The following is an 18,872-nucleotide window of genomic DNA, read 5'->3' on the forward strand; positions in this document are numbered from 1 at the left end:
GCACTGGGAATCCGAAAAGGCCCCCAGCCTCCCTTCCTTCCGGATAATGGGGGGCGGGGGCGATGTGCCTTGGCGTCTTGGGGCCACAAGGCTGTATGTGTGGCCCCGAAAGCACAGTATCAGTTTTTCACATGCTTTTGAGATTCCTGCCTTGCGAGCTACAGTTTTGTGAAATCTTTATAGTCTTTTCTGGGGGGAATAAGAAGAGGAGGTCGAATTGGCAAATGATATCTGGAGGTTAAGAAACGAAAAAGCTTCCCAAAGAAGTGAGGTCTGACCATTACCAATGTCCAGTAAATTGGAAATGTTTGCTTTTGCTGGCTTAGGAGAGAATGCTCCAGAAGGTGTGTCTGAGCCCAGTGTACCAAGGAGTAAGTGCTCAGGACAGGAAGAGGGACCAGGATGATTCCTGTCCATCCCCAGCTCCAGCTGCAGCCTATCTTGGCTTTAGGATCTTAGGGGGCCTGCAGTTTCGTCTTCCCCAGCAGGGACCGGTCTCCTCAGCCTACCGTTTACCCCACCCCCTGCCACTCACTGATCTCCTGTGGACTTTTTTCACCTCCTCCCACATCAAGCACTGCTACCTAGGGAAAGATCTAGAGATGCAAATGATGACTACTGTGGAGTGACCTTAACAGAGCTCAACAGATTTGCATGGGAGCTGGGAAGGAAGCCTAAAAGAAGAAAGCAGCCGGTGGTGGCAACTCTAGAGGAGGGGCTACTTCTCTGTTGGGGAAGACAGTCCCTGGGTTCCTCATTAGGGAGGCAAGGTGCCAGCTCTAAAGACTGGCCTTGGCTCTGAATTAAACAAACAGCCTACAAGCTGGTTAAGCTACTTTTTGTTTTGTTTCCAGTGCTAGAGGTGAAAGCCCAGGCAAGTGAGGTGTCCTGCCACTGTGTTCCCAGCCCTAAGAACTACTCAGTCACAACACGCCACCTTTCTTTCCGCATTCACTTGACATTAGTTAGGATGCAGAATAACACACATGATCCTGGCGATGCTGCAAGGATGAAAGCAGTGTGGTCCCCGTCTCAGTTTACAAGGTAGTTTTAAAAAGACTGGCTGGCATATCTCAGTCCACAGACATCACAATGAATTTAGTGGCTATAAATTGCCAGTGGATCAGGAGTGATAGTGATGTACACTTCAGGTGAGAAGATGGGACGGCTTCACAGAGGAGAACAAGCTGTCTGAGTTTGGCCTTGGGAAAATGAGTAGGAGTCTCCTGGGCAAAAAACGAGGCATTGCAGGTAATGTCAACATAGGCCAGGAAAAGGAAAGGCATGCAGTATAACCGGCTGGAAAAGCGTCTTGGAATGAGATCTTGAAAATCGGACTTGGTATGTGATGGTGGCTGTGGGAAATGCTTGTGCAGGGTCAGGGCAATGCTGTGATTAGAAATTCAAGGAGAATGAGTGTCTCCTAGTGGCACGGTAGAGTGGACAAGGAAAAAGGTGGTGAGTGGTGTTATGGTTTTCTGTCTCTTTAAGAGACAAGCCACGCCCACTCCCTCCCCCATCAGCTGAGGCAGGCTGATCTTTAGCTTCCTGCCTGAGCGCCCTCTCTTTTCCATCTTCCTCTAGGAGAGGCAGTTTCGCTTCTGCCTCTCTCCCCACTTCTCTGTTATCCCCCTTCTCTGTCTCTTTCTCCTTCTCTCTCTCTCTCTGTCCCCCCTTCACCCTTTCCCCTTCATAACCCCCTGAATAAACGTTCAACCTCACTCTGCAAGTCATGTCTATCCACGTCTCTGTCTTCTGCCCGCCCACCATATGTCTCCCTGCCTGGGACCAGCCACTGCTCGGGGACCGGCAGCTGTCTCTATCTGGGACGCTGCCTGCCCCCACATGGCCCACTACCACCATTTGGGACCTATAGCAGTTCTGCTGCCTACTGCCGCCGGGGATCTTGAAGCATTTTTTAAAGAATTATAAAAGGTGGTAGTAGCAGCTAGGAGCCTGTCACAGCACGCAGCAGCCCGGAGTATCTGAAATGGGTTGGCGACAGAAAAGATGGAGGAGAAGGGCAGAGACTTACATAGACTAGGTGTGCTGATATTATTTTCTGACAGACTATTTTCTTTCTGAAAGCTGAAAAGAAGCATTCTCATGAGTGACAGGGTATAGTTAGAAAGGCTGATCAGCCGTGAAGTCATCCTTTCTCCAGAAAGATGGTAGGCATGGCTTATCATCATACCAATTCATTTGCACTCTCTCCTGACCATGAATTTGCAAAACACGTAGCAGGGACTAATGGTACCCAGTCTGACCACGGCTCAGAACAGAACATCCAGCATACTCAGTGAATGAAGTGGCTGGAAAATTCTCCACAATAGCAGTGACAGAGCTAGAACTTGAAAACATCCTCTGGCTCCTGAGTCCAGGGTTCTGTCCACGACTACACAGCTAAAATATCTGCTTAGTTGGTCTGACGATGAAAAGAGATTACTGGTTAGAGTGGTGGGTGCTGTGTTTCTGTCACATGCAAATGATAGCAGATACAAGGGGTGGCTTTCAAATGCATCAAAAAGAAGGTCCTCCTCCAACTTTATTGCACAACTGCTCGTTTGTCTGACTATATATTGGTTTGGGGCCCTGCAGCTGTGACTTGTTCAGAGCACCCCCATTTCCTTATTTCATAACCAATCAGGAGCTTGTGTTAGCATACATCTGGAGTGTGCGTCGAATTTGCACTAGATGAAAGGAAGGGGTTCCTGCAGATCACCAGGGCCTTCAGTCTCAGTCTCACTGAGAAAAAAAAAGCTTGTATGTACATGAGGAAGAGCAAAACCGGAACACTGCCTCCCCAGCCAGTCAGAGTTTTAATCTATAGGGACCACAATGATGCCATTGGTAGCCTAACAGGGTTATCTGCATTGACTATTTTTTTAATGTCTATGAGTGTCTGCCTACATGTACATATGTGCACTGTGTGCATGCCTAGTACCAAAAGAGGTCAGAACAGAGCACCAGATCCCCTGGACCTGGAGACACAGATGCTTGTGAACTGCCACGTAGGACCAGACTGCCACGTGCAGACCAAAGCCCGGCTCTCTGCAGGAGCAGCCAGTGCTCTCAACCACTAAGTCATCTCTCCAGCTCCTTGACTTTACTATTCTGAGGGAAGATTAGAGGTGAAGAGGCATAGAAGAAAGAACTCCCTTTAGTTCTTCTCTTTCATTTTCTACATTTGATAGTTAAGAGTACTTCATACAACAAACCATCATAATAAGATAGGCTTTCTCTTCCTAGTCCAAGTACTTGAGTAAGCCAAGGGCCTGTTTCCCTCTAGATGCTTCTGTCAGTTATTTCCTTGTCAGGACTGGTGAGCTCTCCTATGTGATCTATGCTCAGTATCTGGTGCATTATGGCTGACCAACAAATGGGCAATAAATTGGCCTAAGTCCTTGAATGGCTGAATGGGATAGGGAATAAGAATGGGACAATAAAAAAGAATGGTGCTGCGTTTTGTATTCTAAACTCCAAGCAGGTATTTTTTTTCCAGCTTGCTGCACACAATCATTTCTATTTCGTGTGTGTGCTGTCCTTCTAACTTGACTGGCCAGGGCAAAGAAACAGCATGCCGGCATTAACACAGAGGCAGGCCAGTGGCTCACTGGTGAATGCCAGCTTTAATTGTCTGTATATCATTTTTCCTTCAGTGCTGGGAGCACAGCCAGGGCGCCAATTGAGATGCACCAATAACCCCTTGAAGGAGATGTTGCCAATGAACTTCAGATAGCTCCACCTGAATGCCCACTCATTATTCCTCAGGCCAGCTCTCATCTGAACAACAGGAAACCTCCCCCTCCACTGGAAGGTTGAGAGCCAATGACCTGGAATGCTTTCATTTTGACGAAGATGAAAGTATTATTTTAGCCCAGCTCTGTTCGCTTACTTTTATTCCAAACTCTTGGTATCCTCCTTGTACCATTCTATGGCAAAAGTACTATTTCTCCTAGTTTCCCAGCCTCAGCACTAAGGAATTAACTTACTTTTCTGTAGCCTGGAAGGGTGTGCTGTGTAGAAGTACCCTTATAAAATTTCTTCTGGGAGAGGCACTCATGACTGAGAATGCCCTGCCCCCCCCCCAAAAAAAGGCTTATAACAGGGTAGTTTATGGTCTGCATTTAGAAAAGTCCATGCAAAGTAATTTTAACTGAATTGTAAAACTACTGAGAGACACAAAGAATAGTTTGTCAAACACTCATATAGCTACCATCCACACTTTCCATACTATTTTTAGACAGAGTCTCTCTTTGTATTCTAAATTGACCTTTAACTTGTTCTGTAATCCAGACTAGCCTCAAACTCAAGATTCTCCTGTCTTACTCTCCCAAGTGCTGGGATCAAAGCCCATACCACCAAGCCCAAAATGTCTTTGTTGATGTAGAGAAGTGGGAGGGGGTTAGCTTTTGTTTCTGTTTTTTTTTTTTTTTTTTTTTTTTTTTTTTTTTTTTTTTTTGCAACGCCGGGCATCAAACCCAGGACTTTGAGTGTGCTAAATAATCATACTACCACTGAACCCCATCCTCAGCCCCCTTGTTTCATTTCTGAGTTCAAGTCTTGGCCAAGCAGCCTCAAAATACTGGGCTCAAGTGCTTCTTCTGCCACAGCCTCCCACGAAACCATGACTACAGGCATGTATGCCAAGCCCTGCCACCCATGTATCTCTCTTAAATATAATAAAGCCTGGATGAAGGTAGCATCCTCTTCTTTTTCGTTCTTGGTCCTAGTCCATTTTCCCTTTCCCAGGGGAAGCTTTTATACTTCCTCCTAAGTACCTGTTTACCTTAAAGAATCCTTATGGGTTTATTGTTTGTGGTTGTCATATCTATAGCTTGTTTTGCCCATTCATCATCATGCTTTTACGGCTTATTTCTTGTGCTTCTGTGATTTGTCTAAGCTCATTCATTTTAACCAGATGGGATCCATTGAATGACAATGCCTTCACTTTTTCCATTCCCCTACATTTTGACATTAAATTGTTGGAGCTTTTCATTTTTTTTTTAATTTTCGAGACAGGGTTTCTCCGTAGCTTTTTGGTTCCTGTCCTGGAACTAGCTCTTGTAGACCAGGTTAGCCTCGAACTCACAGAGATCCACCTGCTTCTGCCTCCCGAGTGCTGGGATTAAAAGCGTGCGCCACCACCGCCCGGCAGAGCTTTTCATTTTTATAAGAAATGTTTGTAGTGTGTCTTCATGTGTAGATCTCTAAGAGTGTTCCTCTAGACTATGAACTGCGAAATGGAGTTACAGGGTTAAAAACTTGTTTCTCCAAATTTACTAGACACTGCAAAGTGACCCTACTGGTTTTATGGTCCTTCCTTCCAGCAAAGGGCGAGGGAGTCAGTTACCATCCATTCTCTCTCCATCATTCGATATGATGCCAGCCTGCTGGATGAGATGTGGATATCCCGTCACTGTTTGTATTTGTTACTTTTCTGATAACTAGTAAAACAGCAGCTCCACTTTTAATCTCCATTATAAAGGAAAACTCATTCTTTATACTAAGTTTAGCAAGCTTATTTGAGCCATACCAAAGCAAACCAAACCAAACACAAGTCTCCAATCAGATACCTCCCAGAACCGAGGAGTTTCCAAGAAGTCCAACCCACCACATGACCGTAAGACAGATTTGGGTGGGGGGAGCAAGGTTTTGAGAACAACTTAATTGGTGGCAACCTCGCCATCCAATCAGCCAGTGTCGTAGGTTACCTAGTTAATCATTACAGCTTAATCAGCTAGCTGGATGTAGGGCCTTCTGCAGAAAGCCAAAGCCCTGTGGCTATGATTAAAGTTGATACTGACTTGGACTGTTGAGCTCAGAACTCAGTTTCTGGGATGCTGGACTTGGCATGTAGCTCAGAAACAGAAGTGTGTACCTAATGCATAGAAGACTTTGGGTTCCATTCCCAGTGCTGGAAGAGAGTGAAATTTCTGGATTTTGCAGTTATTTCAGAAAATTCTATTCCCTTTCAGTTTCAAGAGCATGGAAAGATTGCATTCCAGAGAGGTAATCTTTCTTTGCCTTTACAGCCCACCAGCAAGTTAGATGGTTGCGTAGATAACAGGGGAAAATGCTGGAAATGAAGTGGGAAGAGTTTGGGGAAGCTATAGAGCAGAGGTTGGACAGCTCTTGCTTATAGCTAGTTAGCGTTATATGAGGATAGTGAAACTTAAACTTACTACCCAGTAATCCCAGTATAATTCACACTGTAAAGCACTTCCAAATGCTAGGAAATATTTGAAGTGGTGGAAAGCATGCCAGCATAGTCCAACGCTCATATCTTGAGCTTTTTCTGTTTTCCCCCAGGTTTGTTGTGCTGTTCATGGATGACCTGGGCCGTATTTCCCAGTGGAGCTCCATTGTGGCCGGAAGTCTCGCGGGCATGGTCTCCATGATTGTCACCTACCCTACGGACCTCATCAAAACCCGGTTGATTGTGCAGAACATGCTGGAACCATCTTACAGGGGGCTCAGCCATGCTTTTTCTACTATTTATCACCAAGAAGGGTTTCTGGCCCTTTATCGAGGGGTATCCCTCACAGTTTTAGGTAAGGTGGAACTTGACACCCCTTCTTGACACAGGTGAAGGTATTATATACCTTCGTGAATGCTTAAATCGATTTTAGAGGCCTCCAGTGACCCAGAAAAGCCTGGCTTCAAAGCCCCCCTCAAAAATGCCCAGCTGACATGAGTCTTTGGTGTGGAAATCTACGAGCAGGCACAACAGGATCTTGGTGCTATCTACAGCCTGACAGCGCTACACATACAGAGGCCTCTGTTGTCAAATCCAAAAGGATTTTTAGTCCATCATGTAGTACTAGATGAGGTTAGTCACCCTGTCCTCTGGAGACTGGGCTTCTAGGGTGCCACTGTCTCCTGGGTATCGTCACACCTCTCTGGCAGCTCTCTCTTATACAATATACATGGCTCATTTGGGTCACTCCCCTCAAATTTATTTTTACCCTCTATATGGGCTTTCTTTTTGTTGATGTTTATGTTTATTTGTTTGTTAGAGAAAAGGTCACACTCTGTAGCCCTGGCTGACCTGAAACTTGCTATGTAGACCAGGCTAGACTAAAACCTGCAGGGATCCTCGTACCTCTGTCTCCTGAATACTAAGATTACAACCACATACCACCATGCCCAGCCTTCTACATTGGCCTTCTTACCCTGAATCCCCTCTCTAGATGACTCACTCTGTCCTAAGCCAGTAGCTTCAATAAGCACGAATATATTTTGACTCCTAATATCTTTAATAACAATGCTAACATTTTTAGGAGTGCTCACTGGGCACTAAGTACATTTCTAGAAGTTTTTTTTATTACAATTTCTTATTCAAATTTTTTATCTTTATTCTTAGCTTTTAATATAATATTTTATTAAGTCTGAGAATTTCATATAATGTATTTGATCATATCTCCACTCCTCCCCTAACTCCTTCAAGATCCGTTCCCTCATTTCCCTACCCCATTCTCAATTTCATGTCTTCTTTGCTAATAACCTGCCCAGTCCAATCCGTGCTGCCCATATTTATACTTATGGATATAGGGTTATCCACAGGATCATGGCCAACCTAGCAGGACCACGCTCTTGAAGACTCTCCCACCCCCACAAAAGTTCATTCTTATTGTTTATTAATCACATGTATATATCCAGATCTAATGCAGAGGTGTGTGGTCAGAAATGTGGTTCCCCACCAAATCCAGAAGAGGACATTAGATGCGTGTTCTCACATGGGTGCTGAGAAACAAACTCATGTCCTCTGCAAGAACATAGCACACTAACTGCTGAGACGTCTCTCCAGCCCTCTTACGTCTAATGATATATACTTGTACACGCTTATAGGCTGTCGTTTGATATTTTGATACGTGCATATATTCGATAGTGATCAAATCAGAGCAGTTAGCATATCCATCACCTCAAACCTTTATCGCTTCTTTGCTGTGAGATCTCCCATTCTCCTATCAAGACTCTCTTTTCTAGCCACTCTGAAATGTACAATACATTGTCACTAACTATAGTCAGCATGCTGAGCAATAGATCACAACAATTTATTCTTCAGCTCTGACATATCATTGTTTGTTTCATTTTTCTTTTTGAGACAAGGTCACATTAAGTAACCCAGACTGGCCTGGAACTTGCTGTGTAGTCCAGGCTACCTTTTAACTCTTGATCCTCCTGCCTTAGCTTCCGAGTGCTGGAATTACAGATGTGCGCCACCTTCCCAGGGCTGTCTAACTTTCTGCCTGTTGAACAACCTCTTAGACCATTTTAAATATGAGGAAGCAGGTGCTTAGCTACATAACTGGCTCAAGGTAGCACAGGCAGTGGGATGCCCTGTGATTATGTGATTCTGGGGCCCTCTCCCTTAGCTACTTACTGACTTAGATCAGTTCCTAATGGAACATACCTCTGTTGAGCATGATGACCTCCATATTCCAGAGGTGCAAAATCTGATATCCTCATTAGTCTCAAACTTACTCTTCTTTATGCATCCCCTAGTTAATAAGACTGCCTTCCTTCCTCCCAGTGGCCCAAGCTCAAAGAAACTTGGGAATCACCTTGGTTCCTCCTCTCCCTGTTTCCCCTTTAGTCATCAAGCCTTGTCACTTTGACTTCTTTTAATGCACAAGTCTGTGCCCTCTTCCGCCTTAGCTCATGCCTCCGTCATCTTTCCTGCTGACTCTAGAGAGCCGGACTCTCCTGAAGACTCGTGTTGCTATCTCTGGCCCTCTGCCCAGTGCGCCTTGTGTACTGCTGCCAGCCTGGGATGATCTTTCCTAATGCTCTGTCCTCATTCCACTGCAATCCTGAAAAGCTAAGAGGGAGAGCCAGCATTTCTGGGGCACTCCAGATCCTCCAGAGCTGGCCTCTGCTAGTCGGCCCTACAGTCCTGTCCTGTAGCGTGCCTCCACCTGCTCTCATGTTCAGGTCATGCAGAAAGAATGTGCTTCCTAGAGCTACACACTTATCGTACTTGATACCAAGTGCCTTTCTTTCTACTCTCAGTGTCTGATGAAGCTGCTCTTTGTCCTTTGTTCATGACCGTATACACAGCCTGTGCCCAGACTGCCTTTCCACTCTCTCAGTGCCTAGTGGACCTACTCTTTGCTCACAACCCACTTCAAAAGTTCTCTCTTCTAAACCTAAACCAAGTGTGGTGATACATGCCTATAATGCAATCCCAGGACTCTAGAGGTTACAGCCGGAGAATCAGGAGTTCCGGGCTAATCTTGGCTACACAGTGTTCCTATCTCAAACAACTATAGACATGCCAGGTCTGCAATCCCCCCTTAGCTTCAGGATGTGGAGGCGGAAGTGAAAGTTCAAGGCCCACTTGGGCTACACCATTCAAATAAAGCCCAGGGAATTTACTGAGACCTGTGTCAAAGAGTTAAAAAGGTGGTGGTGGCTAGAGTGGGGTCTCTATGTTCAATCCCTAACATAACACAGAGAGATAGAGAGAATTCTCTTTTCTCTCATTCTTTCCTGGTTCTTCTGGGCAAAATCAATCACTCTGATACTTGTGTGCATAAAGCATCTTGTACAGCTCACTACATGTACATATCGGGGATGGCATATGAAGTGTTCCTAGCTATGTCCTGCACTTAATGGTAAATATCTATAGAAATTAGCTTGCTCTGAGCTGTGGTCCCAGCGCTTGACATAGGGCCCAACATACAGCAAAAGATCTCTCGATTCCTATTTTTGAGACGAGGTCTAATGTCATGTTGGCTGGGCTTGAGCTCACTACGTAGGCAAGGCTGGCCTTTAACTCCAGATCGTCTTGCCTCAGCCGCTCTAGTGTTGGGGTTACAGACATGTGCTACCACTTCCAGCTTCCCCAAACGTTTTTGAAAATAGAAAGTTGGTGAGTCTTTTCAAATATATTTTGTTTATTAAATAGTACCTTTGCCTAAAGATAAGCGATGTCCCACCTATATTCTGCCTCCCGTTTTCGCAGTGCTAGGGACAGAAGCTAGAGCTTTGTGAGCACCCTGCCGCGGAGTCACACCCCAGCAGTACCCCATCTAGTAGATCTCTTTTTGTACTTCCACTTTTTACTTTATGTGTAGGGGTGTTTTGCCTGCATGCATGTCTGTGTATCACGTGTGAGCAGTACCCATGGAGGTCAGAAAAAGGTGTCAGATCCACGGAAACTGGAGTTACAAATAGTCCCAAGCCACAGTGTGGGTGCTGGGAATTGAACCTGGGTCCTCTGGAAGAATGGCCAGTGCTCTGAACCACTGAGCCATCTCTCTATCTCACTTTGAGGGACAAATTAGTTCATCTGTTAACTAAAGATTGTTCGGAAAGTTCCTGGAAATTTGTGAGAATACCAAATAGTATGTCCTCTGATTCGCCATCTTAGTTACTAGGAAGGTGAGGGTACCACTACGTATGATGCTCACTGGGCCCTAAGACATCTCAGCAAGGTCAGGTAACCTCCATGGCCACCGTTATCACAGAATGCTTCCTTCTGCACTAGGGAACAGTCCCTTTCTAGGCTCCCAAACTGGATTAAGTATTGCCTACTAACTTTTTTATTTTTCGAGACAGGGTTTCTCTGTGTAACATCCCTAGTTGTAGCTCTTGTAGACCAGGCTGGCCTCGAACTCACAGAGATCTGCCTGCTTCTGCCTCCCGAGTGCTAGGATTAAAGGTGTGCACCACCACTGCCCAGCCTAGTATCTTCTTTAATGGAAGTGATTTTTTTTAAAGATTTTATTTTCTTTGAAAGTGTGTGTGTGTGTGTGTGTGTGTGTGTGTGTGTGTGTGTGTGTAGGTGTGTGCACATGAGTGCAGGTGCCTGTGGAGGCTAGAGGATGGAGGATTCCCTGGAGCTGGAGTTACAGGTGGTCGGGAGCCACCTGGTGTAGGTGCCCCTCTGCAAGAACAGTAGGTGTTCTTATCTTATGAGCCATCTCTTCAGTGCTATGGAAATGACTCCTTGCAATGTTTCTTTTCATTCTTTTCTCCTTTTTGTATTTCAAAAACACAGTAAAGCCCTAAAAATTGTAAATAACTATATACTCACTGAAGACCCCAGTTGATTATTTTTTTAACTTTGTCACATGTCTATGCATCCCTCAGAGCCATTCACCAGTCCATATTTTCTTTTGGTGACTTTTTTTGTCTGATTTTTGAGACTGTTTCACTGTGTGTGGCCTTGGCAGTCCTGGAACTCACTCTGTACAGCAGGCTGGCCTTGAACTCACAGAGTTCTACCTACCTCTGCCTCCCGAATACTAGGATTAAAAGTGTGCACCGCCACCACCTGACTTCTTTGGCGATTTTAATGTAAGTTACAGCATCTGTATCACAAACCCAAGTTCAGCATCTAGTTGGGTATTTTTTCTCTTCCGCCTGAAGCAGTATCTCATGCAGTCAAGTAGCCCAAGCTGGCAATAAACATTGCTATGTAGGTAAGAATGAACTTGAACTACTGATCCTCCTGCCTCCACCTCCTAGGTGCTGGGATTATAGGTATGTGTCACCACACTGAACTCTCAAGATTGGCTTATAGTTCTTTTATGTACAGTGTATTGATGGTAAACTGCACCAACCTTGAGTGGACCAGTTCAGGCTTTTGGTGACCATATGGTGTTGTCACCACACCCACAGAACATGCCCTGTTGCTCCTTAACTGGCAGGACTTTTAACAGCCCCAGACCCCTGCTATTCCCATCATACAGCCCTCGGGCATTCCTTTGCTCCAGACAGTGGTTCCCCAGACAGCAACCTCTCCTTGTGCTTGATTCCAGGCGCTGTTCCCTTCTCTGCCGGTTCCCTTCTAGTCTACATGAACCTGGAGAAAATCTGGAATGGACCCCGGGACCGCTTCTCTCACCTGCAGAACTTTGCCAATGTCTGCGTGGCTGCTGCTGTGAGCCAGAAGCTTTCCTTCCCCTTTGACACCGTGAAGAGAAAGATGCAGGTGCGGAGCACTGGGAGGGAGGGGGCTTGAAGCATTTGCACTTATGTAGCCACAAAAAAATGCTCAATTCCACCCACCCCCTCCTGCCCAACAGCCCCACCATGGATGCCATGTTTCTAAAGAGCTCAGGGCTGCTCATGCAAATCTATGTGGTCTCTAACACTTTTGCTAACCTCGGGGCGACTAGGTGTCTTCTAGAAAGCTTCCCCATGAGTCTCCCTTTTCTTTCCTGGCCCCCAAATACATTACTTACTTGCCTGCAACCCCAGCAAAGGAGGACACTACAGAATGCAACCTGCTAACTTGCCCTCCTGATGTTACCATAAGGAGAATGTAGCATTCTTTCTTCTCATCGTGCCTTCTCTCAGTAAAACCTACTGGCTAGGACTAAAATAAACCAAGAACCATAAAACAGCAAGGGACAGCAGAAAGAAACTGCATTTCAAACGGGTGCTATCTTGGGAGCTGTCCTAACAATTCCCCAAGGAACGTGGTCACGATAGGGCACACAGGCAAAAGAAAACAGTAAAGAATACAAACTGAAGAACCAGCTTAGCCTAAATTGTTATCAGCAAACCAAACCTGATCAGTGATGTAACACTAAGCAAGACTGGCGGGTTTGTCCCTTCCCCTAACTCTGCTCACTCCATCAGCTTGTCTGCTTCCTTAGCCTCTTTTTGATAATCTGTGTGTCCCTGAAGCTCTGGGTGAAAAAGAATTTGGGGTCATTTGCATTTGCAACTTGAAATGAGTAGTTCCAGTAGTTGGTTCCTGTTGGTTTCTCCACGTGACTCTGACTTGGCCCTCGGGTTTTTCAACGCTCCTCCCCACTTCCTGTTTCCCTGCTACAGTATCCTTTGACCAGTCTGGTCAGTGCCAAAAACCCTGAAGGTACTTCACTTGCTAACTCTGTCTTCAGACATGCTGACACTCCACTCTGCCCCTCGGATCCACAAACCATCTCATCTGCCTGGGTTGCCTTTCTCCTGTCCTTGTCCAGATGAACCACTGCCACATTGGTGCGACTATAGTGCAAGTATGCAATGAAGTCTCCTTAGTGCTACTTAAAATGAACAGAACTTCTGTTTTCAATAATAATGCACATACTAAAACATGGTTAAAATGTGGTGATCTCACATTATGTATGTTTGGCCATAATAAAAAGTAATGTACATGTTGCAGAAATTTTAGGAAATAAAGTAGGAAAATAATAAATTAGTTTTAGGCCAACACCCATAGATTATAAGTTACTAGTTCTTCTTTTATATATGTTCATAGATTGGTATATACAATTTTTTAGGAAATTGTTTTTAGGCCATAAATAAAAGTTAGTTTTCACTTATCATATAGCAGATACAGCTACAGTCATTAACTGTTTAATTATCAAGTGTTAGTTCACCATAGAAATGTGTTAGAAATAGTTCAAATTTCTCAGGTTTATTTATTTATTTATTCTTTTGTTTTTCCGAGACAAGGTTTCTCTGTGTATCTTTGGCTGTACTGGAACTCACTTTGTAGACCAGGCTGGCCTCAAATTCAGAGATTCATCTGCCTCTGCTTCCCAGGTACTGGGATTAAAGGTGTGTACCACCATGCCCGGCGAATTTCTCAGTTTTTAAATAATGAGGCTATTACTAATTCTTAAGTATAACAACACTGTAATGAATCTTTGTGTTTTTCACGTTATATTCCTAGAGATTGACTTATAGGTCACAAACCCTGAGTAAGTCTAAAGCATCCTATTTTTAGGTATTGAGGAGTGAACCCAAGGACATGTGTGAGTTAGGCAGGCATTCTCTTACTACTGAGCTACATCATCTGCCCTTAAATGTTTTGTGTGTGCCAAGATCTCCCTAAGTTACCAGGGCTGGCCTTGATCTTCTCATGTAACCAAGGAAAGGCTTCAAACTACTTGAGAGCTTCCTGTCCCAGCCTCCAGGGTGCAGGCTACTGGGATTTTAAACATGAGCTCTATACACACACAGAGAGAGATGGGGGGGGAGGCTCTCAGTTTTTTGTTTGTTTTATTTTAAGACAGCGTAGTCCTGGCTGGCCTTGAACTCACAGAGATCCGCCTGCCTCTGCCTCCTGAGTGCTGGGATTAAAGGCGTATGCCACTAAGCCCAGGCTCTTAATGAAATTTACACTCCAAATAGAGTCTTTGATCCGCAGCAGCAGCCAGAGAGTGTGGTCCAGCTCCTATCACTGCCATCAACTGTCATTTCTCAGGCCATTGTGAATCCAATAGTTGAAAATATGCCTACATTGCTTTAATTCTAATTCATTGTTTATAAGTGGGGCTCCACAGTTTTCAGTGCTGCCCCTTGCATTTCTTTATAATTTTTATTTGCCCCTTGCCAGTTTTGGGGGGATGTCTAGATTTTGCTATTGATTGGGAACAGGTCTTTACATATTAAAGGTATTAACCTTTGTCATACATGGCACATTCTCTTCCATATCATATCTTCTAACATTTAGATTAATGCTGCTTATGCGGGGCATTTTGTTTTGTTTTGTTTTTTCTTTTTCTTTTCTTTCTTTTTTTTTTGAGATACAATCTCACAGTATAACCCAGGCTGGTCTGGAACTCACTGTGTAGCCAGGCTGGCAAAAAGCTTGTGGCAACCGATGTCAGGGCTGAGCATTCTTGCATCAGCACCATCCTGTTTCAGTCCTCACAGCGTTCTAACACCCTCTACCTTCACTGCCCTTCTTCGCAACATCTCCTTGATTCCTTGATCTTATTTGCCTCCCTGGTAAGCTTCAAATTGCCTAGCGTTTAGGACTGGAATGACAGTACCGTGCAAACCTACAGTGATGTGTGTAAAACAGTCCATCTTCTCTTCAGGACCACAGTATTACCCCTCCTTTAGCTTCACTTATCTCTTTTTTTTAAGGTGTAATCATAGAAGATTGCCACTCTCCAACCTCTCTATCATATTCAAATGGTAACCAAACGTTTCAACTCTTAGGAAAAGATTTTCTCTTCAGAAGTTATTTTCCTCATAAAAATCTTTGTATTCTTTCCAGAAAAGACAGCTTTTTGCAGTGCTGAGGATGGACTCTTGGGTCTTGTGCATGTGCTACCACTGAGTTACAGCTGGAAAGATACTTTTTAAAGCTTCAGAGGAGGGGCTGGAGAGTTGGCAGCCCCCTCTTTTTATCTCCTTGGGTTCCGAGCACCCACGTGGCACACACACATATGTGCAGGCAAAGCAGCCGTACACACAAAACTATAAGATACACCACTTAAATCTTTTTCTCAAGAGCTTGTAAGAAGCAGGAAGAAAGCATGGAAAGTATGGCCATGTCCTAAGGTTTTCCTCATTATTAAAAATCCTAGATTTAGGGCTAAGGATGAAGTGTAGTGATAAAACACTTGCCTAATGTGTATAGAGTTCTGGAGTCAGTCTCCAGCAACACACACATGCAGAGGCTTTAGGAATTTCTCTCACAGGTGGTGGTGGCAATACGTGCCTTTACAGCACTCAAGGCGGAGCTCTGTGAGTTCAAAGCCAGCATGGTCTACAGAGTGAGTTCCAGGATAGCCAGGGTTACATAAAGAAACCCTGTTTCAAAAAAAAAGAAAGAAAGAAAGAAAAAAGAATCTCTTTCACTTTCTCACCTCTTATGATTCGAGTGTAGCTTATGTAGAATTTGGTGAGTTTAGCCACCTATCTGTAATGGACCTACCTAAGACCTGAACCTGGAGACCTAGGAGTAGGACTATTCACCAGAAAAGGTTTCAGGAGTTCAGTGATGCCTGGATGTGAAGGAGTGAGATTTCAGTCTTCTCCATAAGTCTTCAGCTTTACTTTCTAAACTATTTTCTTTTTTTTTAATTTTCTTTTTTTAATATTTATTTATTTATTATGTATACAATATTCTGTCTGTGTGTATGCCTGAAGGCCAGAAGAGGGCACCAGACCTCATTACAGATGGTTGTGAGCCACCATGTGGTTGCTGGGAATTGAACTCAGGACCTTTGGAAGAGCAGGCAATGCTCTTAACCTCTGAGCCATCTCTCCAGCCCTCTAAACTATTTTCTATTTTCTAACACATTTACATTACTTTCTCTTTCTAGGAGCTAAAATAATGTCTTCCTCAAGGAGACTTGTCTTAGTCAGGGTTTCTATTGCTTCAATAAAACACCATGACTAAAGTAAGCTGGGGAGGAAAGGGTTGATTTGGCGTACACTTCTATTTCTTGTTCATCACTGAAGGAAGTGAGGACAGGAACTCAAACAGAGCGGAAACCTGGAGACAGGAGCTGATGCAGAGACCCTGCAGGGGCACCGCTTACTAGCTTGCTCCCCGTGGTTTGTTCAGCCTGCTTTCTTATAGAACGCAGGACCACCAGCCCAGGGATGGCACCACCTACAGTGGGCTGGGCCCTCCCACATCAATTACTAATTAAGACAATGCCCTACAGCTGGATCTCATGGAGGCATTGCCTCAACTGAGGCTTCTTCCTCTCTGATGACTTCAGGTTGTGTTAAGTTGACACAAAACCAGTTACTGTAAGACTCTAACCAATACTTCATTGTATACTAGAATATTCCCATAATGGTCTGCCACCAATGATGGCAAGACACACTGGGAGTGAAAATTTGAGTGCAGTCCCAATCATTTTTTCCTCGTGGTCAATGCATACATACATAGAACTTCAGATGCTACTGAGTGTGGCGGTGCATCCCTGTAATCTTAGTACTTGCGAGATAGAGCCAAAATGACCAAAACTTCAAGGCCATCCTCATCTATATAGCATCAAGAAAACAACAAAAACAGAGAAAAGGGTTTTCAGATAAATGCAAAATCATAGTGGTTGTTTTCAAAGATGCAGCGTAGTCAAGCTTCAAAACAGGATTGGCAGTTAATTATGAATAACATCGTAAATACCATAAAATATAGTAAGTCAATTAACAGGTATATTAGCAGGAATGTTATTTTATGGGTTAACAAATATAATACCTTGTCCATATTATCTATTTTTTAAAAAATGTAATAGCCAGGACAGAGCCAGGAGCTTTTTAATGCAAACAAGGCATTACTGTCTCTGACCACTAGGTGTCACTGCAGTAAATGCAGAGTATCTGAGCCGTGGAAAAAAGGTATATGAGCCCGCAGCTCAATGACAGTTTCCAACCTCACAATCCCAGCTGGAAATCGTTTTTAGTTAGGAAGATAAGGAGCCAGAGGCAACAGGAAACACCTCAAGTGTTTTTTCTTGTAAAGCACACAATACAAAATTCATCAAAAAGAGAACACCATAAAAACCATCTGCCCCCACTAGATTAGGCAGGGTTTACCAACTTAATTTGTCACAAGGGACTTGTACAGGACAACCCAGCTTCTGTGACCTGAACACAGTTAATGGTAACATTTGCATTCCATTGGTTTTCTCCATGGCACTGCCCAACAAGAAGCAAATCAACAGCAGGTGTCTGGTGGATCGCCAACTGAACAGGGACTTTCTCCCAGCACCCACAGAGGTTAGCGCCTTTGTCTGAGTGCCTGGTTGTCTTAATAGGCTTTTATCCAGATGCAGTCTGTCTGTTTCATACAGAGTTCCAAGCTGGAACTCTTCTGAACATTAATGACAATAATCACAAGTCTTGTTTAACCACCTGAGCTTACAGTCACTTTATTCTGTTTTTCTTTTTCTTGCTTGGCATGCTAGAGGATGGAGCGGTAAATAATTTATGCATGTTCATGTTTTGAGAGAATGTTTCTGGCAGAGGGGAGGAAGGGTCAGCTGCATGCCCAAGTGGAATGAAGTGCCTCTACCTAGTGTGGTTTTAGACTCTAATGCCACTGCCTGAAATCTCCTTCTCCATGCTTCTGGGTGTTTTAACCCAAGCTTTTCCCAGATACAGCCTAGCCCTTCTGTCTGGATGACTACACCTGGCTAAGAGCCCAGGCCAGAAGATACTGGCAGTACCAAGTGTATTGAAGAAACAATATGCTGGGCGTAGTGGCATGACCCTTCAATCACAGTACTTGGGAGGCAGGGGCAGGTAGATTTCTGTGAGTTTGAGAATAGCCTGATCTACCCAGCAAGTTCAAAATCAGCCAGCGCTACATAATGAGACTCTTCTCTCTCTCTCTCTCTCTCTCTCTCTCTCTCTCTCTTCTCCTCTCTTCTCCTCTCCTCTCTCTCTTTTTCCTCCTCTCTCTTTCTCCTCTCTCTCTCCTCTCTGTTTCTCCTCTCTCTCTCCTCTCTCTCTCTCTCTCAAAGAAAAAGGAAGAAAGGGGAAGGATTTAAGAAAAGAGAAATGTTGACAAAAATTAATTTATGTGCTTACACATTAAAGCCTAAAGGATCTAGCTGGTTGCTGAGGAGGCCTAGAGTAGCATTCCCAGTGTCTGCCCTGCAAGCCAGCTACATGGAAGCAGTTCTCCCAGCTTCTCTAGACTGCCTGAGACTTTGTGCTGTGTGGGCTTGCCGTGCAACATGGCTGCCCTACCTCTGAGCATCCAGGACCGAGATTCAGCCAAGGGAAGGGGAGCTTGAAACAGAAGGAAAGGTGCCCTGGAGCAAACACTGAGCCTTGAGTTCAAAGGAAGAAATATCCAAATGATAATCTTTATCTAATAAACTTGATGGCCAGCTCAAAAACAAAACAAAACAAAAGACAAAGGACCAAAGAATTCTGAAAATACATAATGGTTCCACAGACAGGGTATGTGAGAGGGTAAGACAGGCTGGAGAACACTGTCCTGGGAATCTGGGGAGCAGCTGCCGACATCGGACCTGCAGTCCGATAGGCTTTCTGAGTCAGGAGGGAGGGCCATGTGCACCTGCCCTGGCTCCACTCTGCCCAGAGCCCACTCTGTTCCTCATGCTGGGTTATCTCCATTTCATCAAACACAAAGCCATGTGTCAGCCTGCTGGTTTGTACCCCGGTGGACTTTGTCCCCACCCCAG

At 44.5% G+C, this 18,872-nt stretch overlaps 1 protein-coding gene and 1 long non-coding RNA gene across 2 annotated transcripts in view; one reads left to right on the forward strand and one right to left on the reverse strand.

The window, feature by feature from the left end:
* The window catches only part of LOC121444704, a 110,288-nt gene that overhangs the window by 82,784 nt on the left and 8,632 nt on the right, over positions 1-18,872 (reverse strand). The gene's annotated exons all lie outside the window — the stretch shown is intronic.
* The window catches only part of LOC121444703 (solute carrier family 25 member 43-like), a 36,284-nt gene that overhangs the window by 335 nt on the left and 17,077 nt on the right, over positions 1-18,872 (forward strand). Inside the window, exons 2-3 of the mRNA XM_041646608.1 lie at positions 6,313-6,554; positions 11,772-11,944. Of these exons, the coding sequence (XP_041502542.1) occupies positions 6,313-6,554; positions 11,772-11,944 (415 nt within the window). The remainder of the gene's footprint in view (positions 1-6,312; positions 6,555-11,771; positions 11,945-18,872) is intronic.

Source organism: Microtus oregoni, unplaced genomic scaffold, assembly GCF_018167655.1.
Source record: "Microtus oregoni isolate MIOR12 unplaced genomic scaffold, Mior012 000138F_ref0000102, whole genome shotgun sequence".
Classification (NCBI taxonomy): domain Eukaryota; kingdom Metazoa; phylum Chordata; class Mammalia; order Rodentia; family Cricetidae; genus Microtus; species Microtus oregoni.